The sequence below is a fragment of the Oncorhynchus mykiss genome, chromosome 10 (genome assembly GCF_057628025.1).
Source record: "Oncorhynchus mykiss isolate SJ-2025 chromosome 10, ASM5762802v1, whole genome shotgun sequence".
Taxonomy (NCBI): domain Eukaryota; kingdom Metazoa; phylum Chordata; class Actinopteri; order Salmoniformes; family Salmonidae; genus Oncorhynchus; species Oncorhynchus mykiss.
The window spans coordinates 25,493,183-25,518,575 of record NC_143031.1 but is presented as its reverse complement, the minus strand read 5'-3'; the positions used below and the strand labels follow the sequence as shown (position 1 = coordinate 25,518,575).

Below are 25,393 nucleotides of genomic sequence, written 5' to 3'. Positions count from 1 at the left end.
TACATAGAGCCTATAAGCTCAACAACTTATCATTCTACAGGTGAGTCAAAATCGAATTAGTAACTAATAGACCAGTGTTATTATACAGCTGTTATATGATGTATATTGGTCAGCCTGGTACATCACCTACAAAATAGTTCCTCAGGCTTCCTTATATTTTCACACACACACACACACACACACACACACGAGGACCCAATGTTGACCCATAGCAGCTTCCTAATTTACAGCCAATCAAATCATCTATGGTTATCCTAACAATACCTTAGGGAAACCTGATTTACCTTTCCCGAACCTTTACCTCTCCCAAGAGCATGAAACACATGGCTAGGTTACCAATGTGGGAACTTCAAAATCCTCATTAAAACACACTATCCTGCAAACAAACCACATTTTCTAATCAATCTTATCAGTAACTGTCATCAACAACCATGAGTCTCAGTAACATGATACACAAGAGCATAGCTTTATCTTATAATAGGAAGTTGCTCATCTATGCCTCTCATTCTTTGCCACCAGAGAATTGTTATTTTATGAATCCCCCCCCCCCCCCTTTCTTCCTTCTCTTTTCATGAGTCACAGGATTTATGTTAGGACAGATTAACATCCCTACTGTTATTCATAAATCTGTTAAAGATACTGGGAAAATTTAAGTCCTGGGCCCAGTTTCCCAAAAGCATCTTAAGGCTAAACTCATCGTAAGAACCTTCGTAGGAGCATCGTTAAATCACCGAGTTGTTTCCTAAAAACATCATTATTAACATTGTACTTGAAAACGCTCGTAATCTAACGCCTGCATTAGACCACCCTTAGAACAGCTAAATGCATCATTATATGCTTTTTTTCCCTGTTATCCTCTCTTCTTTTAAATCAAAGATCAGTTATCTTTCAGAAATCCCCAGTCTGTCAGAATAATCTTTTTTTTTTGCTGTCTGTCAAACCAGGCTCCCTTAGATACAAGTACACTATATATACAAAAGTATGTGGACACCTCTTCAATTGAGTGTATTCGGCTATTTCAGTCACACCCGTTGCTGACAGGTGTATAAAATCAAGCACCTAGCCATGCAATCTTCATAGACAATCATTGGCAGTAGAATGGCCTTACTGAAGAGGTCAGTGACTTTCAACATGGCACCGTCATAGGATACCACCTTTCCAGCAAGTCAGTTCGTCAAATTTCTGCCCTGCTCGAGTTGGGTCAACTGTAAGTTCTGTTATTGTGAAGTGAAAACATCTAGGAGCAACAACGGCTCAGCCGCAAAGTGGTAGGCCACACAAGCTCAGAGAACGGTACCGCCGAGTGCTGAAGCGTGTAGTGTGTAAAAATTGTCTGTCCTAGGTTGCAACACTCACTACGGAGTTCAAAACATCTTCTGGAAGCAACGTCAGCACAAGAACTGTTCATCAGGAGCTTCATGAAATGGGTTTCCATGGCCGAGCAGGGCACACAAGCCTAAGATCACAATGCGCAATCGGCTGGAGTGGTGTAAAGCTCGCTGCCATTGGACTCTGGGGCAGTGGAAATGTGTTCTTTGGAGTGATTAATCACGCTTCACCATCTGGCAGTCCGACAGACGAATCTTGGTTTGGCGGATGCCGGGAGCTACCTGCTCGTACGCATAGTGCTAACTGTAAAGTTTGGTGGAGGAGGAATAATGGTCTGGGGCTGTTTTTCATGGTTCGGATTAGGACCGTTAGATCAAGTGAAGGGAAATCTTAACAGTACAGCATATAATGACATTCTAGACGATTCTGTGCTTCCAACCTTGTGGCAACAGTTTGGGGAAGGCACTTTGCTGTTTCAGCATGACAATGCCCCCGTGCACAAAGCGAGGTCCATACAGAAATGGTTTGTCGAGATCTGCGAGCCAGGCATAGGCGCCCAACATCAGTGGCCAACCTCACTAATGCTCTTGTGGCCCTCCAGCAATGTTCCAACATCTAGTAGAAAGCCTTCCAAGAAGAGTGGAGGCTGTTATAGCAGCAAAGGGGGGACCAACTCCATGTTAATGACCATGATTTTGGAATGAGATGTTCGGCGAGCAGGTGTCCACATACCTCTGGTCATCTAGTGTATATGAAATGCACTCTGTCATGGTTAGCCATGGAACACCCCAAATATTACCTGACGTCATTGTCAATACCATAGCCGCCAGGGGAAAGACAGAAGAGGTCAATGAAGGGAGCTGCCTACATCTTAGAAGAGTGTTCAGACATAACACCTGGCATAGCCGAGGAGCCACAGATGCACAGACAGGAAGAAAGACAGAGAATGGAATGTACAAAATAAAGAGACTAGCTATATATCTAAAGGGCAGAGAAGCTCTAGGTGTGCTAAAGCTAATGGTGGAGATGTTAGTTAATGGCAGGACGGTAGCGCCCTTCTTTAGACTAATCAGACAACATGCAGTAGTGTTACCTAATGTTGCAGTGATCAATCCTGTAATCAGATGTGTGCTGCATGCTGCACTGCACTGCTTCGACATTAAAGAAGAATGTCTGTAAAACCCACTCTAAATTCCTTGAAATCAAACACACGCCAAACTGTGGGGGCCGATACCAAAAGCACAGTGTTTTGTAATACATGCGTTTGGGGTTAACTGAATTCATATCAAGTAGAGGGCAACCTGTTTTAAGTAGAGGGCAACCTGTTTCTTGCTGGCTGAGGTTAGTCAGTGGAACTGTACTAAGGATTGAGGCAGTGAGCAGAGTCAGTGACTGCCTGAATGTCTCTCTGTATCACTGACCAACCCTATAACTAATAACAGTACAGCAGTAGCTCCTCGTCTCTAAAGCGGAGCGAGTAGCACTAAGCAGTGTGAGACCAAGCAGGCATAGAGAGGGATATTGGGGGGTAGAGGGAGACACACCGGCATACTCACTAAGGGCTGCACTGGTTGAAGGAATGAAGGTTGGTGTCACTGACGAAACTGCAAGATGGTGAAAACATGGTGAGAGGTGCCCGCGATTCCCCAGAGAGGGCAGTGCAAGTCGTTAGTGTTACAGACGACTGAACATCCTGATGGCAGAGCACCCCCTCGGTACACATCAGTCATCCACTGGCACCAACCCACCATAGAGCGTCATATCGACTTTCAGATAAGGCTTATGCTGAGCAGCATGAAACACCTCATGAACAAGAGCACTTCAAAATCATGATGTACAGTACAACATCACATTCACCATGAGAATGTGTCATACCACAACCTGAGATGCTGCTATTATGGAACGTATTTAACTGTGTTCTATCATTAAAATCAGCTGGAATCTACATTGTACTGTAATAAAATAAAGTTTCACACTCCTTTAACGTACACTATCATATTCTTATCTCATTAGGAACACCAGCAGGTAGCCCTGTAAATTCTAAATACATATTGACCTCCCCACATTAAAATTCCTAAGAGCAGAAGATGAGTTTCCATAAGCCTTGTTTGAAGCAGGTAGTATGTTGGTCTATGTTTGACAATTATCATTAGAATTGAACCCACTTTATCAACACAAACACAATTCATTTCCACCAAGCTGCTTTCTCAAGATAATCATGAGTCATTACCCACAAGGTAGGTGTTCTTGTAAAAACCACCGATTTGTGCAGACTCATGACAATGAAAATGTATCATTGGTAGTCAGCTGAAAATAGTTATATGAGAAACTATTCTCTTGTATGACTCAATTAATTAACTGTGAACATCTAAAATCTTGTTATTAGTGACAAAAGCATATTGTGTAAGTGAACCATAAAATGGACTATCAATGTACAATACGCCTAATTTACCAGGCTCTATTTGTACACAAGTGAGGGTAGAACTGTCTAAGGGAACCTAAGTTGTTGCTTCAAGTGGGTCAGGCTTTCCTTAGATATACTGTAAATGAGGTGAGGAATGGTATGGCAGACAAAGACACCAAATGATAAAAGCAACACTGCGGCCATTGACAGAACAACTCCAACCAGAGTGAAAAAGACTTGGTAGAACACTGCCAATTTAAAAATGAGAAATGTTGTAATTTGAAATTTAATTTGAAAAAAGCATGCCTGCTTTTGACATGATATTTGCAAGAAACGCTCATAAGCCATCGACTTCGCAAAGAAGCTTCACACTGCTTGACTGCCTTTAAGTTGTCATCAGTTCAGAAACAGAAGTACAATCAGAAATTCAGTTGTGTCGCCGGTTAGAATTTGAGTGATAATCCGTCTTGCATGAGCAGGCCAGCAACTATGTCTGGCAAACCGCAGATATTGCAAACCACATATTTGTGGTAAAGTCCATTGCAGATAATACATTTTGAGAGAATGCAAAAATGACCTAAAGAAAAATCTTCTCAACCTTTTAATTATTAATAGGGATTCGGTCCACACAAGCATGCTGGGGAGAGACGGACGCTTAGAGCAGACTGGAAATCACATTTTGGATAGCTGCATAATAACCAATAAACATCTTTTTTTTCACTGCAATTGCATAAAAGCTGAGAGGCAGCCGAGGTATTTATAGCCAGGTTTCCATGGTGCCATAGCCAAGGCACATCATGTTAGAAGGGTTTCTGAAAAAAAAAAGGGAGAAGGAGGCTGAGCCATCCCTTAAAAAGGCATACTCACTCTCCAATTACATCAGATCACCAGCTGGAATGCTGCGTGAGTGTGTTGGGAGCATTTTGTGAGGTAGCTGCTGTTGTATATGTAATTTGAGGTGTGGTTGCTGACGTTAGAACAGTCTCCATAGTTCCTTCCACCACCTCAGCCTCGACCACCATGGCCGGTTTACTGGTGACTTCCTCTACCTACAGAGGTAAAACCCCCTTCTACATGCAATCTACAGAGTTGTCCTCAAGGCTATTGCCATGGGTCACTGGGTCTCTGTTGCCTTGACTGGAGCGAGGATATGTGTTGTCATGGCTACAGGAACAGCTGTGTTACCCGCTGCCCTCTGTGGGTCATCAGGTGGAGTCCCCAGAGGGAAAGGGGAACCTCAACACAGGGGGCTCTGTCTCTGACATGGTACCCATGACTACACCTCCCTGGTCCTCAGCTTTGGTTGAAATGTCCTGGGGATCTGGTTAGGAACCTTGAGCATCGGGTTAGCCCTTAGTGAATTGTCATATCCCTTTGCAGGTTCGGTGGACACCTGGCTTACCTCTTATTCTAGTAGGACTTCTATAAGGGTGGTTGTGACACTATGGACTTCTAATTGTTTTAACTTAGGTCACGGTATTTCAAAAACTAAGACATGTCTTCTGTTCCCAATTGATGGAGACACTGTGTAGAACAATGGCATGACACAGAAATGTACAAGAGAGCATTCACTATGGCCCATCTTGTAAACCCTGAGTCCTCCTAACTAGTACTATGACACACACACCTGCACACACAAACCAATTAAAGGAGATTAATTTAAAACTTGTATAACATAATTATATTAAATATATATGATCATATGTTTTTAAAGTAATTATTTCATTATATGCCATTTCATATCAACAGCTTTTGTCTAGATTTACAAGTTGTCCCTTACACCCTGGAAATACAGTAGTACTGTAATACAGTAGTACTCATACAACAACAGAGAAGACTAAAGTCTATGCCATCCCTGTGCTCCTGGCTAGTCATGCAGGCCCTGAGGAATGTTAAGTGTGTGTTTGGAGTGTTCCAACCATTATCCCACCAATCACCTCTCCCATCCAGGCAGGTTAGCCTCCACAATAAAAACAGATGATGGTATCCATCTCCTCCAAACATAACAACATAAGAGAATCAGCATAATTATGAGATGTTGTCTTTGTTGCGCTTCTCTGCCTTTGTACTAGGGTCTTATGAGGGGGAAAAATAGGCTTCTCTGTAATGTTGCCTCACACTGTCATGGCTGAGCAGAGATGCAATAAACCCGGTGGAAAAGCTGATGCCCGGTGAATTAGGGATGCCTTAAAGGGATACTTCAGAATTTTGCCCATTTTTGGCAGAGTCAGATTAGCTTGTGGATACCATTTTTATGTCTCGCGTGCAGTTTGAAGGAAGTTGCTGACTAGTGTTAATGAAATTGCTAACTAGCATTAGTGCAATGACTGGAAGTCTATGGTAACTGCTAGCATACTAGTAGATACAATAGACTTCCAGTCATTGTGCTAATGCTAGTTAGCATTGGCTCACGAAACTACCACTTAACTTCCTTCATACTGGATGCAGATTGCCAAAATCCCAAAGTATCCCTTCATGAACGGCAACAAACCATCAAACCCAACCACGGCTGGATCCTGTCTGTTGCCGATATCTCAGGCTACATTTAAATTGTGCCACATAAACAATGAGTCATCATTGAGAAACTAATGGCACTGAATATTTATATTTCCCTTTGGCTGATAATGCGGCTCAGTTCTTTGTCTTTGTTTGTATACGCTGCTGTATGGGCAATAACACTGTCCAACATGTTGTTATTGCTCATTATGTTCATACGAATTACTGAGTATCTGTACAATTGGCTAAGGATTGAGTGACTATTTTAAGTCAATCAGGGGTCAATCAGTTCACTGTACAAAGGGAGAGGGGACAAGATGCACACAGGAGAAGCAAGTGGCTAAAAATGAGCTATGGAACTATGTGATTGCACGGTACATGGTCACTCATGTATTACACGCTCAAAGTCTGGTTAGAAACTACAATATGACTGAAACAAACCTGAGTCCATGTTAGAGTAATGAAATGGTATGCCGTCTGGAAATGTTTGAGACAAGAGTTATTGTGTGAACGTTTTAATTTATTGAAAGCAAATACCAAAATGCTCCAATCAAAGCTTTGAGGTAATGGCTAAGTAGAATTCTTAATTCAATGAGATAACGAAACAAAGCAAATTCAATTGTCCATTGAAAATATGTTTTTTCATCTATAAAACTAGCAATTGTTAATTCAGTTTTTTACATAAATGTTTAAAATAAATGGATGAAATGAAAACAGTGAAAGAGAAGGATGCAAAGACAGGCAGACGAGAAACTTACTTGTGAAAGTATAGCCTGAGAAGTCCAATTCAACAAAAATAGATGGGTAAAGATGAACAAAATCAGAAGAAACAGAAACAATTAAAACAGAAATGTACAAAAATGGTAGAAGGTGACTGTCCTGTCACTTCACAACTAAATATGAACCATGATAAACAGTGATAATGGGATAGTTCACTTTGGTAAAGTATACAATGTCTTCAGAAAGTATTCACGCACCTTGACATATTCCACATTATGTTGTGTTACAGCCCGAATTCAAAATGGATTCACATCTACACACAATACCCTATAAGGACAAATTGAAAACAAGTTTTTAGAAAGTTTTGAAAATGTGTTGAAAATTAAATACAGAAATATCAAATTTACACAAGTATTCACACCCCCGAGTCAGTACTTTGTAGTAGAAGCACCTTTTGGCAGCGATTACAGCTGTGAGTCTTTCTGGCTACGTCTCTAAGAGCTTTCCACACTTGGATTGTGCAACATTTGCCCATTATTCTTTTAAAAATTCTTCAAGTTCTGTCAAATTGGTTGTTGATCATTGCTAGACAACCATTTTCAGGTCTTGCCATAGATTTTCAATACGATTTAAGTAAAAACTGTAAACTGGTCACTCAGGAACATTCACTATCTTCTTGGTTGGCAACTCCAGTTGGCCTTGTGTTTTAGGTTATTGTCCTTCTGAATTCATCTCCCAGTGTCTGGAGGAAAACAGAGGGAACCAGGTTTTCCTCTAGGATTTTGCCTGTGCTTAGCTCCATATTGTTTATTTTTTTATCCTGAAAAACTTCCCAGTCCTTAACAATTACAACAAAACCCATAAGATGATGCAGCCACCACCATGCTTAAACATATGGAGAGTGGTACTCAGTAATGGGTTGTATTGGATTTGCCCCAAACATAACACTTTGTATTCAGGACAAAAAATGTATTGCTTTGCCCCAACTTTGTTGCAAACAGGATGCATGTTTTGGAATATTATTAATTCTGTAAGGGCTTCCTTCTGTTCACTCTGTCATTTAGGTTAGTATTGTGGAGTCCTACAATGTTGTTGATCCAGTCTCAGTTTTCTCCTGTCACAGCCATTAAACTAACTGTTTTAATTCACTATTGGCCTCATGGTGAAATCCCTGAGCAGTTTCCTTCCTTTGTTTTTACACTGAACAAAAATATAAATGCAACATGTAAGGTGTTTGTCCCATGCTTCATGAGTTGAAATAAAAAAATCACAGAAATGTTCCATACGCACAAAAAAGGTTCTCTCACATTTTGTGCACAAGTTTGTTTACTTCCCTGTTAGTTAGCATGTATCCTTTGCCACGATAATCCATTACCTGTCAGGTAAGGCATTTCAAAAAGCTGATTAAACAGCATGATCATTACACGGGGGGGGGGGGGGGGGGGGGGGCGTATGCCCTCCAAGGCCCATCCACGGCTGCATCCCTGCCCAGTCATGTGAAATCCATAGATTAGGGCCTAATTCATTTATTTCAGATGACTGATTTCGTTATATGAACTGCAACTCAGTAAAATCTTTGAAATTGTTGCATTTATATTTTTGTTCTGTATGTTTAACCCTTACTTTACCAGCTTGACTGAGAACCCATTCTCATCTACAGCAACAACCTGGGGAATAGTTACAGGGGAGAGGAGGGGGGATGAATGAGCCAATTGTAAGCTGGGGATGGTTAGGTGGTCATGATGGTATGAAGGACAGATTGGGAATTAAGACCAATAAGTGCCATGGCATCTTTAATGACCACAGAGAGTCAGGACAAAAGGCACCACCTTACACAGGCCAATCATTGCCCTGGGGCATTGGGATATTTTTTTTTCAGACCAGAGGAAAGAGTGCCTCCTACTGGCCCTCCAACAGCATCTGGGGTCCCATTCAGGGACCAACCAGAATCAACCCTGCTTAGTTTCAGAGAAAAACCAGCAGAGGGATGCAGGGTGCTATGCTGCTCTCTTCGTCGTGACTGATACACCATCCAAAGTGTAATTAATAACTTTACCATGCTCAAAGGGATATTCAATGTCTTGCTTTTTTAAAACCCATCTACCAATAGGTGCCCTTCTTTGCGAGGCAATGGAAAACCTCCCTGGTCTTTATGGTTGAATCTGGGTATGAGATTCACTGGGGGACACTGTGGGACAGATACTTGTACAGTATGTGTGGAGTACAGAGATGAGGTAGTCATTCAAAAATCACGTTAAACACTATCCATGCAGCTCATAATGTGACTTTTTTACTCCTGAACTTATTTAGGCGTGCAATAAAAAGGGGTTTAATACTTATTAACTCAAGACACTTCAGTTTTTCATTTTGAATTACTTTGTTTAAATTCCACTCTGACATTATGGGGTATTGTGTTGAGCCCAGTGACAAAAAGTCAAAATTATATCCATTTTAAATTCAGGCTGCAATACAACAAAATGTGGAAAAGGAGAAAGGGTATGAACAATTTCTGAAGGCACTGTAACTATTATCAGGAAAAAAAATCATAGATTTATAGAGCTCATGAGCCGTAAAATAAACATACCTAATCAATGTACCTTATAAATTAGGCATGTTTAGCATTCTGGACAGACTTCAAATAATGTCACCGTACTTTCAAGGTGAGAAAACATTCAGAACATTATGAAATAGAGTAATAGAGAGATATGACTTTAGGTCGCTGTTTATCTGATTAAGGTACTCAATGCTCCAAATCAAGATTAAGTAAAAGGACAAGGCATCCCTCTAGACTTCAGACTGAAAAAAGGGTCTAAGTGGGAACTAAGGGTGGTTGCTACAGAAGCACAGAGGGTGAAAAGCACAGATGGAAGCATGGCAAGAAGCAAAACAGAATCAGACTGATTCATGCCTTAAATGTGTTGAATCAGAAGTGAATAAACCTAGAGAAAATAACCTTAACTACCACGTACAGCAACACCGTTCAGCATGACTGACAAACTAGGAGGGAGAAAATAAAATATGGGGTCGCTTTTCCATTCCAACTCTAATTCCTTCAGTGTTTTTAGATGGCTAACACAGTGTGTGAATCTGGGCAGATTCATATTATGCTATTTTATTATGCAGCTCTTACAAATGAGATCCAGTGACTTAAATGTGTAAAGTGGCCTTAATAAAACATCCCAAAAATGGCGCAATCATAAACTGTTCTGGTAGTAAATGAATCTCTATATTTTCAGATTGAATGTTCCCCCTATGCCCGTGCTACTCTACGCATACAGTGGCTTATGAAAGTATTCACCCCCTTGGCATTTTTTCCTATTTTGTTGCTTTACAACCTGGAATTAAAATGTCATTTGATTTACACAACATGCCTACTACTTTGAAGATGCAAAATATTTTTTTTATTGTGAAACAAAGAAGAAATAATAAGAAAAAAACCCTGAAAACTTAAGCATGCATAACTATTCACCCCCCCCCCCCCCCCCCCCCAAAGTCAATACTTTGTAGAGCCACCTTTTGCAGCAATTACAGCTGCAAGTATTTTGGGTATGTCTCTATAAGCTTGGCACATCTAGCCGCTGAGATTTTTGCCCGTTCTTCAAGGCAAAACTGCTCCAGCTCCTTCAAGTTGAATGGGTTCCGCTGATTCACAGCAATCTTTAAGTCATACCACAGATTCTCAATTGGATTGAGGTCTGGGCTTTGACTAGGCCATTCCAAGACATTTAAATGTTTCCCCTTAAACCACTTGAGTGTTGCTTTAGCAGTATGCTTAGGGTCATTGTCCTGCTGGAAGGTGAACCTCAGTCCCAGTCTCAAATCACTGGAAGACTGAAACAGGTTTCCCTCAAGAATTTCCCCGTATTTAGCGCCATCCACCAGTTTCCCAGTTCCTGCCGATGAAAAACATCCCTACAGCATGATGCTGCCACCACCATGCTTCACTGTAGGGATGGTGTTCTTGGGGTGATGAGAGGTGTTGGGTTTGCGCCAGATATAGCATTTTCCTTGATGACCAAAAAGCAATATTTTAGTCTCATCTGACCAGAGTACTTTCTTCCATATGTTTGGGGAGTCTCCCACATGCCTTTTGTCGAACACCAAACATGTTTGCCTTTTTTTTTCTGGCCATTGTGACGACCCTCCCACTCTGTCTGCCGTATTTTGTCTTTGTTCTTCTTTCCTTATTAGGATGCCGGTGGGCGGAGTTGAGAGGGTCGTCAGCTACATGGGAAACACCTGGGCCCAGGTGTTTCCCAGGATAAATACACCCCTTCCCCATTCATGGAGGAGACTCTCTCCATGCAGACACCTTTGTAGATTGTGTTGTGGTTCTTGGTGGCCGTTTGTTTGCTTTGTATATTTTCCTTAGTTGCTTTAGTTAATAAATATATATTTTGTTACTCCTTATCTCCATGTTGTCTCCCTTTGTTACGGGCTTTGAGCCGGTTCGTGACACCATTCATCCGTAAAGCCCAGCTCTGTGGAGTGTACAGCTTAAAGTGGTCCTATGGACAGATACTCCAATCTCCGCTGTGGAGCTTGCAGCTCCTTTAGCGTTATCTTTGGTCTCTTTGTTGCCTCTCTGATTAATGCCTGGTCCATGAGTTTTGGTGGGCGGCCCTCTCTTGGCAGGTTTGTTGTGGTGCCATATTCTTTCCACTTTTTAATAATGGATTTAATGGTGCTCTGTGGGATGTTCAAAGTTTTGGATATTTTTTTATAGCCCAACCCTGATCTGTACTTCTCCACAACTTTTTCCCTGACCTGTACGGAGAGCTCCTTGGTCTTCATAGTGCCGCTTGCTTGGTGGTGCCCCTTGCTTAGTTGTGTTTCAGACTCTGGGGCCTTTCAGAACAGGTGTATATATACTGAGATCATGTGACACTTAGATTGCACACAGGTGGACTTTATTTAACTAATTATGTGGCTTCTGAAGGTAGTTGGTTGCACCAGATCTTATTTAGGGGCTTCATAGCAAAGGGGGTGAATACATATGCACACAGCACTTTTCCATGTTTTATTTTTTAGATTTTTTTTAAACAAGTTTTAAAAAATTCATTAGACTTCACCAATTTATACTATTTTGTGTATGTCCATTACATGAAATCAAAATAAAAATATATTTAAATTACAGGTTGTAATGCAACAAAATTTGAAAACGCCAAGGGGGGTGAATACTTTTGCAAGGCACTGTATAACAACATTTTCACAACCTGGATTTTGGATTCGTCCGTAGGTAGAACTTGCAGAAACAACCTCTTCTTACTTGTGACTGCATCTGAGATTCAGAATATCAAACCCTCAGTGTTGATTTGTCTGAAGATACCGTTAATCTATAGGAATCTTCCATTATACTGACATAGGCACAATGTATTGTTTAACTCCAAATTCACAATGTTTTACAAGTTTTGAAGATCCGGGCAAATTTTTTGCCAATCTTGAAGTTAGTAAGTAATTGCTTAATAATTAACTCTTCAGTGTCCAGACTAATCGTAAATGTGTGTTTTACCAGAACAGGGTAAAACACTGTAGGTTTATGTGTGTGATGTGTGTTAATGTTTTGTGTGTTAATTTTTTGTGTGTTCATGCTCTCCGATTGGTGCACTCACAAGCACACAGCGCCTCTTTACTAACAAATGTGTTAAAGTGCTAGTCACCACTGTGTTGCAGACGACCAAAATAACACTTGGCCAATTTACCTTGACATCTACACAGATTTTTAGTCCACCAAAATAGCAGCCTTAAATTACATTTGTCAAAATTGTTTTTGATGTTGTGTTGTGTAGTTTGAGTGATGCGAGCGTTGTTCCTTTCATTTAATGATTAGTTAGGCATTAGCATGAATTGATCTATCAGATACCTGTCAAGAGAAAATCTCAAAACGACAAAGAATTGTGCTCTGATAACATTTACAGTTGTCATCGTAGATATTGTCTTTCATTGTCCTTATGAAGAGGGACATTGTCCCAAAACAGCTTGCAGAAATGCACGGACTGAAGTTAGCTTCACAATAAATGGAAAAAGTTTGAGTTGTGTTCACTGAGAATGCCGACACACAGAGATAGAGACGAGACAATATATTTTCTGCACCTAGCAAATTATACTCTGAAGGTTGGGAGGGGTGGTATGTGGGGTAGGGAAGGGGGCTGTCTAGCCCTCTAGAAATAACAACATCCCATGGGGACAGAAGGACAAAATACACCAGAACTGGGTAAAACACTGTAGGCCTATGTGTGTGTGTGTGTGTGTGTGTGTGTGTGTGTGTGTGTGTGTGTGTGTGTGTGTGTGTGTGTGTGTGTGTGTGTGTGTGTGTGACAAACACACACAGACACTACGGTCACCAGGACTAGCGAAAGTGAGGACAGAAATTTGGATGGCGACCCCCTTCCACCACCCGTTAGCTGAAAAACGTAGGTGTAACGTAACCTAACTTAATGTAACAGGCATAAGAGAAACACCTCAGTGGAATTCCCACATCCAGTTTTCAGTGGAAAAAGGAAGCTAGGGTGAAAATAGATGTATCCCTGAAAACCGGAACATCCGGTGGTTGGTAACTCCGCTAAGGCTAATGCAAACAGACACACAGGCTGGGGGCAGTTGGCAATGCATCCCTGGAGCGCAGTGGCTGGTCCTTCAAGGAGATCAGAAGGAAGATGCATTATGCATGTGGCGCTGGGAGCTTGGGAGGGATAGGTGGTCGCGGCTGGATGGCTAGACTACACAAGGTGGTGATAGGGAGGAAAAGCATTCGGGTCAGGTGAGTGCTATCTCTCTGCAGGAGGGAACAAGGAAGGAGGGAAGAACTTACGGACTGGCTCTGTCTTGAAGTTCAGAGGAGTGCTGCTCTCGCCCTCACCCTTGCCGTTGATGGCAGACATCTTGACCTCATAGAAGGTCTCGGGCTTCAGGCCAACGATGGTGATCATGCTCAGGCCTGTTGGAAACATGGGGGATTTTAGAAAGCTCCATTAAAGACATTGATACAGACCTAGTCACCCGGCTGGCTGATGAAGCCCACTTGTAATGTCTTGGATGGCTCAAGGACAAGGATCATCAACTACATTCAACCCTGGGCCAATTTTTTGTTGTTGAGTGGATGGTCAGCAGGCCAGACATAATTACAAATCATTTGTAGACTACAAATTGACTGCAAGAAGCCCAAACCGATATAATATTTGACTAAAACATACTCATTTCAAACCTTGCTTACATTTGTATACGATCACTCTACTATGCATAGGAATACTTTGGAATAGATTTCCTAAATTAAAATTACTTGGAGCTGATTTGCTGGTGTTTTTACAGTCTTATGTCCCAAAATTGCTCAGAAAACTTTAAGGGCCAAATAAAATTACCCACGGGCCTCCAGTTGGGGAACCTTGCTCTAGGATGAGTGATGCAATGGGAGGCCTCTGCTAAGAGGAGCAAAGGGCAGGACAGAGTGATGGTTGTTATTGTGATCTCCTCTCTGTCGAGGAGCAAGACAGTGTGGTGGAAAAGAGAGTGATCTGAGAGGGGGTATGTTGGCACTGTTTTTTGTGTATGAGCGAGCGTAGAGGCTGGCCCTTGTCTGTTTGAGTGAGTGAGTGGGGAGGTTTATTGCTTGACACTGTGTGTGAGGGGGGAGTGTGTGTGAGGATGCCATATGTTTAGGTTGTCTGTGTTTTGTTTCTGTGTGTGTGTGAATATTTTCTAGTCCATAACTAGGTATCTGTGTGTAGTTGTTGGCAGGCCTTTCACAGTGCAAATGTCTATTGGCAGGCTGTTATGTGTGTGTCTGTGTGCAGAATTGCAGTCACTGGTGTGTGAACCAAGTTGCCTTTAGTTTGGGTGCTTCTGTGTGTGTGTGTGTGTGTGTGTGTGTGTGTGTGTGTGTGTGTGTGTGTGTGTGTGTGTGTGTGTATGTGTGTGTCAGTGTGTGTGTGTGTGTGCGCGCATCAGGCTGGGCTGTGACAAGTGGCCCCTGGGTTCTGGGCTGACAGAGCAGCCTGTCAACAATCTGCTGATATATCCCATGTGAGAGTAAGACAGACAGACCAACAGATGTGCCCACATTAGAGTCCTGCATCAGGTTGGATACCCACGGTTCCCCACAGTTGACCCGCAAAAAAAATCAGCTAGTGGGTGGAATGAAAAAATTATTTCAACCTGCAGGTCAGCTCGCGGTTCAGAACAATTATATTGCGGGACAGAAACGTTAAATAAAATGTAAAAATTTTTACAAACCCAGGAGCTTGTTGTGGTGTGTTGCGAATCACATTCTGTGAGTTTACATACACTTAGGTTGGAGTCATTAAAACTCATTTTTCAACCACTCCACAAATTTCTTGTTAACAAACTATAGTTTTGGCAAGTCTGTTAGAACATCTACTTTGTGCATGACACAAGTAATTTTTCCAACAACTGTTTACAGACAGATTATTTCACGTATAATTCACTGTATCACAATTCCAGTGTGTCAGAAGTTTACATACACTAAGTTGAGTGTGCCTTTAAACAGCTTGGAAAATTCCAGAAAATTATGTCATGGCTTTAGAAGCTTCTGATAGGCTAATTGACATCATTGAAGTCAATTGGAGGTGTACCTGTGGATGTATTTCAAAGTCTACCTTCAAACGCAGTGCCTCTTTGCTTGACATCATGGGAAAATCAAAAGAAATCAGCCAAGACCTCAGAAAAAAAGTTGTAGACCTCCACAGGTCTGGTTCATCCTTGGGAGCAATTTCCAAACGCCTGAAGGTACCACATTTATCTGTACAAACAATAGTACGCACCATGGGATCATGGGACCTCACAGCCATCATACCGCTCAGGAAGGAGACGCATTCTGTCTCCTAGAGATGAACGTACTTTGGTGTGAAAAGTGCAAATCAATAACAGAACAACAGCAAAGGACCTTGTGAAGATGCTGGAGGAAACAGGTACAATAGTATCTATATCCACAGTAAAACGAGTCCTATATCGACATAACCTGAAAGGCCGCTCAGCAAGGAAGAAGCCATTGCTCCAAAATCGTCATAAAAAAGCCAGACTACGGTTTGCAACTGCACATGGGGACAAAGATCGTACGTTTTGGAGAAATGTCCTCTGGTCTGATGAAACAAAAATATAACTGTTTGGCCATAATTACCATCGTTATGTTTGAAGGAAAAAGGGGAAGGCTTGCAAGCCGAAGAACACCGTCCCAAACGTGAAGCACGGGGGTGGCAGCATCATGTGGGGCGGCAGGGTAGCCTAGTGGTTAGAGCGTTGGACTAGTAACCGAAAGGTTTCATGTTCAAATCCCCAAGCTGACAAAGTACAAATCTGTTGTTCTGCCCCTGAACAGGCAGTTAACCCACTGTTCCTAGGCCGTCATTGAAAATAAGAATTTGTTCTTAACTGACTTTCCTAGTTAAATAAAAATAAAAATAAATGTTGTGGGGGTGATTTGCTGCAGGAGGGACTGGTGCACTTCACGAAATAGATGGCATCAAGAGAAGAACATTTCTGTGGATATATTGAAACAACATCTCAAAACATCAGTCAGGAAGTTAAAGCTTGGTTGCAAATGGGTCTCCCAAATGGACAATGACCCAAGCATACTTCCAAAATGGCTTAAGGACAACGAAGTCAAGGTATTGGAGTGGCCATCACAAAGCCCTGACCTCAATCCCATAGAAAATTTGTGGGCAGAACTGAAAAGCGTGTATGAGCAAGGAGGCCTAAACCTGACTGAGTTACACCAGGTCTGTCAGGAGGAATGGGCCAAAACTCACCCAACCTATTGTGGAAGGCAACCCTAAACGTTTGGCAAAAGTTTATTAATTTAAAGGTAATGCTACCAAATACTAATTGAGTCTATGTAAACTTCTGACCCACTGGGAATGTGATGAAAGAAATAAAAGCTGAAATAAATAATTCTCTCATTATTTCACATTCCTAAAATAAAGTGGTGATCCTAACTGACCTAAGACAGGGAATATTTACTCTGATTAAATGTCAGGAATTGTGAAAAACTGAGTTTAAATGTATTTGGCTAATGTGTATGTAAACAACTGTATAGGCTACCAGCCATGCATGCAGTGGATCAGGGAACTGTCTATTATTTGTGTAGTGCTGAAATTTATGTTTCATCCTCCTACGTTAAAATAAGTTGCCAAGTGTACTTTCCCTGGCTAGCTTAGCTCACAGAAAAATGTCTAACGTAGGATAAATAAAAAGAAAGGTTATGAAATGGACCTACACCATCGTGGAAACAGGTGCTGCACAAGTAAAATCCCCAGTTTGGTTGGGAAGGATTTGGGACTCATTGTGGACAAGGACAACAACCCGGTAGCTGGATACACAGCCAGCAAAAAGTGCAAGCAGGTATTTGTTGACGATAGGCTAATTCAGTTTATTATCAGTTAATTATTACTTTATTTCAGGCTTTCGTTCATTCAGACCTTATGCAGCCATATCAAGTTTAAACCAGTGTGCTGGTCAATGTTTGAGTGGTAAATAAATGTATGCTGCCAATATTCGATTCTGGGAATTGTTTATTTCAGCTTCAATTAAACTATTTGATTATCTAAACAATATTGAACGTAAAGGTCTTGTTTTGTTATGTCGTGGGCCCGGTTCCACAAGGGGGCTAAAGTGACTTAGCCCCCTCAGTTCAAACTTTAGCCCCCTCAGTTGTAGTCTAATGTCCCTATATAAACAAAAAACAGAACTCATCATAAGGGGCCGCAGTGGCTCATGGGTCCTCAGTGGCCCACATCCTTCACCCCCCCCCCCCCCCCACCTTGCGAGAAAAACATTTTAGCGGCTCCCTTTGTGCCAGCGAATATACATTCTTTTTTAGCTTTAATGTTCATTTCCTGCAATTTTTATTATATAACTGATGATCAATGGGTCAATACATGGGTCAAATTTGACCTGTAGGGCGCTTTCCATCGTGCTGATATAGAGCAGCAGAGAGGCTACAGATTTCAAAAACAATGATTTATGAGTCTTGGCATTTGAACTTTATGTTTACTGTGGTATAGCATAATTATATAAGCAGAATTCAATATAATTCCAATGCAAGAACCACCAAACATGTGGAGTTTCAACTGTCCCCTTGGTCACTTGATCCTGGCGCCGGGTCTGTTATGTCAGCTATAGGCTTTCATTAGGTAATAAAGGTAATTAGAAGGCCCATTTTAACAGAGCGATTTAAGATGTCAATGAGCCGCATCTCATTGTAAAACTAAAAAGATATCATTAATTCATGGCATGGTTTCCTTTTATCCAAATGTTGAAAAGTCATGCAGACAAATCAATTCATGCAGGGAGGGGAATAATCGCTACTACTCCTACTCTGGAGTCATAAAAACAATACTATTTGTCAGGTCACAGATCGGCTCTCGGAACAAATCTATGCTGGTAGGTCAGGTTGCGGAGAAAAATCTTATTATTTCAGGTGGGGCTCAGAATTGATGTGGCCGGTGTGGGGCGAGTGTAGCTCCAAAAAATGGACACGCGCAGGATTCTAGCCCACATAGACTTCTAGCCCCTGACAGATTTGGCGCGTTGTGTTGCCGCACTGATAATCAAATTCTAATATCTACCCCAATATCCTACATAAATGATGGGCGGCATATAGCCTAGCGGTTAAGAGTGTTGGGCCAGTAAACAAAAGGTCCCTGGTTTGAATCCCCGAGCCGGCAAGGAGGAAAAATCTGCTGTTCTACCCTTGAGAAAAGCAGTTAACCTCCAACACCAACTGCTCCTCGGGTGCAGTGGATGTGGATTAAGGCAGCCCCCAGCACCTCTATGATTCAGAGGGATTGGGTTACATTTTGGTTGAATGCATTCAGTTGTGCAACGGAATAGGTCTCCCCTTTCCCCTTATATTTTATTTACACGTTATTTATCCATGACCCATTGAGGTGGTTCGTCTCCTCCAAGAGAACACTGGCCAAGACTCAATATGAAAGCTATTGATAATGCTCTGACTCTAGGCCTGTTTCTACGAACAAGCCTTATTCAAACTGAATGCTGACGTTCACATTTCTGGCTTGCTTTGATAAACTTGCCTACTCCAGAAACATTTCTGTATGTATATGGCTCTGGTCTACTGGCAATGTCATCTTGTTCTGGTCTGTCTGTCTGTCTGTCTGTCTGTCTGTCTGTCTGTCTGTCTGTCTGTCTGTCTGTCTGTCTGTCTGTCTGTCTGTCTGTCTGTCTGTCTGTCTGTCTGTCTGTCTGTCTGTCTGTCTGTCTGTCTGTGAGACTCACCATCCTCTGCGTCGTACTCCCTGCTGGTCCAGTCTTGGCCCTTCATGCGCCACTCGGCCCGATATTTGAGGATGGCAACTCCGCCGCTGGCATCGGGCTCCTCAAACTCTACAACGACTGTACTGGAGAAAGGCTCCACGCGCTCGATGGCGGGCGCCGACGGCACATCTACACAACACCACGGAAACATACAGGTTTAATCCTGTCCCTGGAGACCCACAGGATGTGTAGCCAATCAGGATCAAGGATTTCAAGGATTCAACCAATCATAAAGAGAAATGTGCCAAATTCATCCAATCATAGGGCCACATGTGAAGAGATCAGTCAATAACGGTTTCAAGGTGCTGGCAGTCTCATGTTACTACAGGTGACGGGAGCTACAGTACATGTGAAATGCTGTACCAACTGCAATGGAATAATGCAAATGATATCTTCCAAATCCTTTTGGCAAGTCTCAGGCACTCAAGAACATGTTGGGATGATATTCTGAGAAGCACATGGTTTACTGACACAGGTTGCCTACAAAACTAGCTTAAAAAACGAGCTTAAAAAATGTAAGCATGGTTCTCCCATTGGTGCACTCACAAGCACACATTGCCACTCTACTAAAAAAGGTGTTAAAGTGCATGTCACCACTGTGTTGCAGACGACAAAAAAAAACACTTGGCCAACTACCCATGACATCTGCACTGCTTTATAGTCCGCCAAAATAGCAGCCCTCAATTTGCACTAAACGCCAATATGTCTGAAAACGCCCTGGAAATTATACCCATTATGTTTTTATCACAATGGCACTTCACCTTAACAACTGAAAAGTAACTAATCTTGAAGCTATAAATAGTAAGTCAACCTCCAGATGTGATGTATGAAACTAACAGAGAAAAATACTTGAGGTTTCTAAAGTAAAATCAAGACCAAACTTCACGGTGGGCCTCCGCTGAACTGTTCCAGAAATGGTTGAGACTGCTTGAGGTGTGGTAATGACACTGGGCGGCTGCATTGGATTTTCCTTCCATTTAAATGAAAATACAAACTTCTATTGCTATCTTGGTTTAGCTATACAGTTTCATAATGAATTCACAATCAATTAAACAATAACGAATACATATGAATCTGAATATATCTTGGTGAAATCATTGTGTACATTATATTACAGAGTAAGCCCTGTTTTACTGACCTGCTTGGATGAGGAGGAACTCCTTGGACTCTGTTCCGATTAAGTTGGTGGCTGTGCAGTTGTAGCTTCCAAAGTCATTCTGGGAATCTGGGGTGACCTAGAAGAAGACATAAGATGTCTGCATCAACAACATCTTCTTCCTTCAGTGATCTGATGTACCCCAGACGATAGCAGTGCCTTTTGTTCCTCACCACTTGCACATGTCTTGCTCAATAATTATCAAGTGGTGGGGGCGGTTGGACCCTCCGGCGGCACCATTAACCAGCCATTTTAGTGTAAATGTACCAGCGGCTCATACAGGCCTCTTTGTGCCACAGAGAGTGTTCTGGGTTCAGGGGACTCGGGGCATGAAACTCACTTTTGAATGGGAAGTCTCACTGCCCGAGATTCAGCACAGCAGGTCATGCATGCTGACTGTGTCTATCCAGGTCCTGGGAAAGGGGGTTGTGTCCCATATGGCACCCTAATCCCATTATAGTGCACTACTTAGACCAGGGCCCATAGGGTCAAAATTAGTGCACTATAGGGAATAGGGCGCCATTTGGGATGCAGAAAATATGTTCTATGTTCTGCTTGAGAAACCCAGTTTGAGCTTGCGTTTTAACATTGTAAATTGTATAACCCAAAAAGTAGTTGTCAATCCCAGGAGGAATTACATTACAGGAATTACAGGAGTTACATCCTTTAGAAAGGCACTTAAACCATCTTAGCCCTATTGTACCATACCTCGAGGTAGCTAATGGCTGGTGTGTTGTAGATCTTGACGTTGGTGGTGTTCGCGCTAGGCAGCTGCTGGCCATCTCTGAACCACACCACCGAGGCCCCCGGATGGGCCAGAACCTCACAGCTGATGTTGGCAGCGTTCCTTTCCCAGGTGTAGACCGTCACTGAGCCCTGGATCTTAGGAGCATCTGCAATGGCACGGGGGGGTCACCAGAAGGTCAACACACAGACTTCTGTTTATAAACATACTGCAGCAGACATAGCAACCTGTCCACCACAGACATAAAATCTATAAATAGCTGAAACACTATCCTGAATAAATACTAGAATACTATATTACTAGTACTCAGGGTGTTTTTTTTTTTATTGTTCTGGATACGTCTCCCACAGTAAGCACTATACTAAAAACATTTTACATTAAAATAGTTGCCCATTCTGTTTTTTGTTTTTTCTATGAGGACATAAGGCTGTATACATCATATCGTGAGCATAATAACTTTGTGCTACACCATGAAATACAATCACAGAAGCTGCTGTGGTTAGTTGCATTCAAGGAAAAAGTGTTGAGCCAGCAACTCAGTGTAAAAATAACGCTAGATAAGACAGAGGCTGAATCTTCATTCGGCACCTCTACATGATACATACATTTGTTTTATTATGCAATTTATGCACCAATGTGAATAGTAAAGCTACCGTGTAAAAAATACTTTTTATTTGTTGGTGTATATGATTCTTTGCTTTGCCTTTAAATGGCAAGCATAGATCAACCAGTGGTCAGTAAAACACTTTCACTTAATGCCACTCTATGCACTCTATTTAACCGATTCACTGCAGTTGCTATAGAGCTATCACAATTTATTGATCTAGCACACACCCCTCAAGTGTTTTAGTCAAGCATGTTTTATATTGTAAGAAAGTAACCCTGGGATTCACTGGCCCCACATAAACTGTGTAAAATATTGTACTTCTCTCTAATACGTCCCTGATACTAAGGTCTCCCATGACACTGCTAGGCCTTGGTTCAAGTTCCAACCCTGGGTACTTTATGCCATTGCTGTCCCCAGCTGTTGGGATTGATGGACATCACTAAATCGGCAGATTCTCCATCCCGCTCCCCCTATAAGGCCTTGCTCCTTTTCCGCAATCTCATCCCACTCTCTGAGTCTGTGACAAGCCTGTGCCCACGACCCTGCCATTCAATTACTCTAGACTGGACCAGCTAAATGGATTTCTCAAAATAAACCCTGCTTATCGAGAGGATAGCTAAAACAATCATTGTTTTAATAAGATATTCATGCCAAACAGACTGATGTACACCGAAAGAGCCAAGGCCAAACAGAAAAGACAACACTTTCCTATCGGCACATGGGTAGCACAAACAAAGATCGCACACCACAGATAATGGGAATTGAGTGTCTCAATTGTCTCAATCCTCCTATGTGTAGATACTGTCCTGATTGTACAATCTGGTTGAGTTTAATTTTGGAGGGAGAGAGCTCTGCTCAAGACAAAGCACCTTTTATTTTCACTAATTACTGTGCAACACTGAACTAACAACCTGATTACCCACTAGCCAGACTCCGGCTAAACGCTAGTCCTCACAATCCTATCAATTGTTTATTGTGATGGTATCTGGTTTTCGGAGCAGATTGCCTGTGTTTGGGGAAAGGGAATTTAATCCAATTAGACGTTCATTATTGGGTACATACTGTATTTTTTTCTCTCTCTTCCTTCTCCATATTCATGGAACATTTGAATGTGCAAAAATGAGATTACGCATGATTTGTCTCTCACTTGCCTGTGCACAGCTCTGTGTTATGTACCGTTAGCTGGCTGTGACTGTAATCTGATGCGTCTGGAACTCATTAACATTGAAATTTACTAGCCCATTTTCCGTTTGTAAGCCAGAAAATTCAATTCAATCTTTGGCAAGCCTACAAAGCTGTCCTTACAGAGTTTTAGATACTGTGAACAATCCATTAAAATCTACTGACACAGCAGAAAGGAAAAATCAAAGGGTCAAAGGTCAGGGGTCCATGGCTTCTGGTGTAAAGTGTGTCAAATTCAAGAGTAGGTGTCTTTTGGTAACTTCTGATCTAGCAAGAATTTCTTGGACTATCCCTCTCCATGACAATCTCATCGATAAAGTATAAAATTGTTATTTGCAAATGGTCGTGATGATTCAGGAAACTTTTAAAGATACTGGTAAAAAATGGTTTCAGTGAAAACGGATGTGAGGTGTGATGTGAAAAGTTAATAGAGACAGATAGGTGTCTTACAGCGCACTTCCAGGTACATGGTCTGCTGGTCCTGACCAATGGAGTTGCGGGCAGTGCAGAGGTACTGGCCAGCATCGGTGAACTGCACGTACTTTAGGGTTAGAGAGGACACCCGTGCGTGACTACGCACCATTACGTTCCCATCAAGACTCTACGAGGAAGGAAAGAGAAGAACCACAATGAACACTTTGACTATTTCATGTTTTTGGATTACTTGACCACTCAAGGTGCAACCTTCTTTCTTCGGATTTAAAATGTATTTTTTTCTGTGCACCTGTCGGAATTTGGACAGAATTTCATTTTCCTAGATTTGTCTTTTTCTACACAATTCCTTAACAAAATACTGCCAAATAAAGATGGCAAACATCCAGCGGATGTTTTTAGATATTATCTGGGCTGCTTTGCAGGAGGTGGCGGGAAAACCAAACACATCAATAATGGAGCAAATCAATGCAGCAGGTTTTCTAAAAGCATGTCTGAAAACAAATCCAACGGCTATACTTCCAGCTTGCTTTGGGCTTCACACAGCTTCACACCAATGAGCAGAAACACATCTACTTGTTAAGGTACTAACACTCTCTGACTATTTTCTAAACAGCATTCCACACACTTCAGCTTGTGCTTTATTTGAATAATAGATTCAGAATTGATACGTGAGGCCATCCCTATTGTGTTATCTTCTCTGTGTCGTGAGAATGGCTGTGCAGCACTGTAAAAACAGCTGGCTGAGGATCTGAAGAGTGCCCTACAACCTTTTCAAAGGGCAGCATTAATCTTGTGTTAAGGGAATTTTAGAGCAAGCATCTGCTCCTGTGTCTTATGAAGCCTGAATATAAATAATGCAGCACATCTAAGTGCAAAGGCTGTTTTCATTTATTCTATGATAAAGAGCTAATTTCATTGACAAAATCAAAATGGTACTGAAACTCATTATGGCATTTAATGGGAAGATTGGTTAATGAATGGCACACACTGATATCAAGGAAAACATGAAAGTTAATTGACCCGTTTTAACCGTTGAGAAGTCTCTTCCCTGACACATTTTAATAGATGTATTAGTCATGCCAGCTGAAACCCTATTAGATAAGCTGTCAAAAGATGTAAGATGTTCATCATGCTCGTACTGTCAGTAGTAGACTTAAACGCATTAAACTAAGTCACGCCATCTTGCAAATGTTTCATGGCAAGCAGGACGCCAGTATCAAAATAGGTGTGGTGACCCCAACAAATGAGTAAAGGGTGCATCATAACTTATCTGGAAGGTCTATGCATCTCACAGTATCACTAAATCAATAGCACTGACATGTACATCATCAATCTACATCAATCTAATTATTGGATCAGTTGTGGGGAATAGTCAGCAACTGATCTTCAGGTCAATGTTTCTGAGACAGAACTTGTTTATTACTGTATGTATGACATCATGTAACACCCTTTGGGAGGTCTTCTTAAGTCCACAAATGACTTGTTCAATGGCCAGAGGGGATTTGGTCTGTATCGCACATTTGGAGCTTTGCAATTCAATCTATTCGGTAAGTCGATTTAAGGTGGGATGGCTTAGTCATGATCCAAAGACATTGAGTCCTTTAAATTATAGACAGGCTTTTTGGAGCGTGGATCCCATCCCGTTTATGCCTCACGCTCCATAACCTGTTAGTATGCAGGGCTGTCTACATAGCAGCTTCCTCGCCAAGTAATTGGCGGTAAGCTACACATGCAGGGCCTTTCTCATTACATGTGTTCCGAGGCGGGGGGAAAATGTAATATATATGCAGTGTGGACATTGCTTTACATTGTGAGGGTCGGTCGCACGCTAGCAAAGCTGAGGCACGATTCATGTCACACCTTCCCCTCATGCAGATATTCTTGTGTTGTCACATATCAAGAGGAACAGGAGAGAGAGAGAGTGAGGGAGCTTTGCAAAAGGGAGGCTTTGCAATGTGGTCCCATAATACAATTCTGTGTCTGTGGCTCTTATCTCCTCTAATAAAAAGCGCAGAAGCATCATTCTGCCAA

General features: G+C 41.8%; 1 protein-coding gene across 22 annotated transcripts in view; it reads right to left on the bottom strand.

Annotated features, from left to right (window-relative positions):
- The window catches only part of LOC110533530 (neural cell adhesion molecule 1), a 322,515-nt gene that overhangs the window by 31,646 nt on the left and 265,476 nt on the right, over positions 1 to 25,393 (bottom strand). For 9 of the 22 annotated variants that reach the window (XM_021617844.3, XM_021617840.3, XM_090186193.1 and 6 more), the window contains 5 exons: positions 23,378 to 23,528; positions 21,102 to 21,286; positions 20,376 to 20,472; positions 19,199 to 19,366; positions 13,761 to 13,886 (listed from right to left, as the gene is read on the bottom strand). In XM_021617844.3, coding sequence (XP_021473519.2) covers positions 13,761 to 13,886; positions 19,199 to 19,366; positions 20,376 to 20,472; positions 21,102 to 21,286; positions 23,378 to 23,528 — 727 coding nt within the window. Of the gene's footprint in view, positions 1 to 2,885; positions 2,934 to 6,626; positions 6,707 to 6,987; positions 7,003 to 13,760; positions 13,887 to 19,198; positions 19,367 to 20,375; positions 20,473 to 21,101; positions 21,287 to 23,377; positions 23,529 to 25,393 lie in introns of those variants that run through there. The other 13 variants (XM_090186183.1, XM_090186191.1, XM_090186196.1 and 10 more) reach the window with 3 other exon arrangements.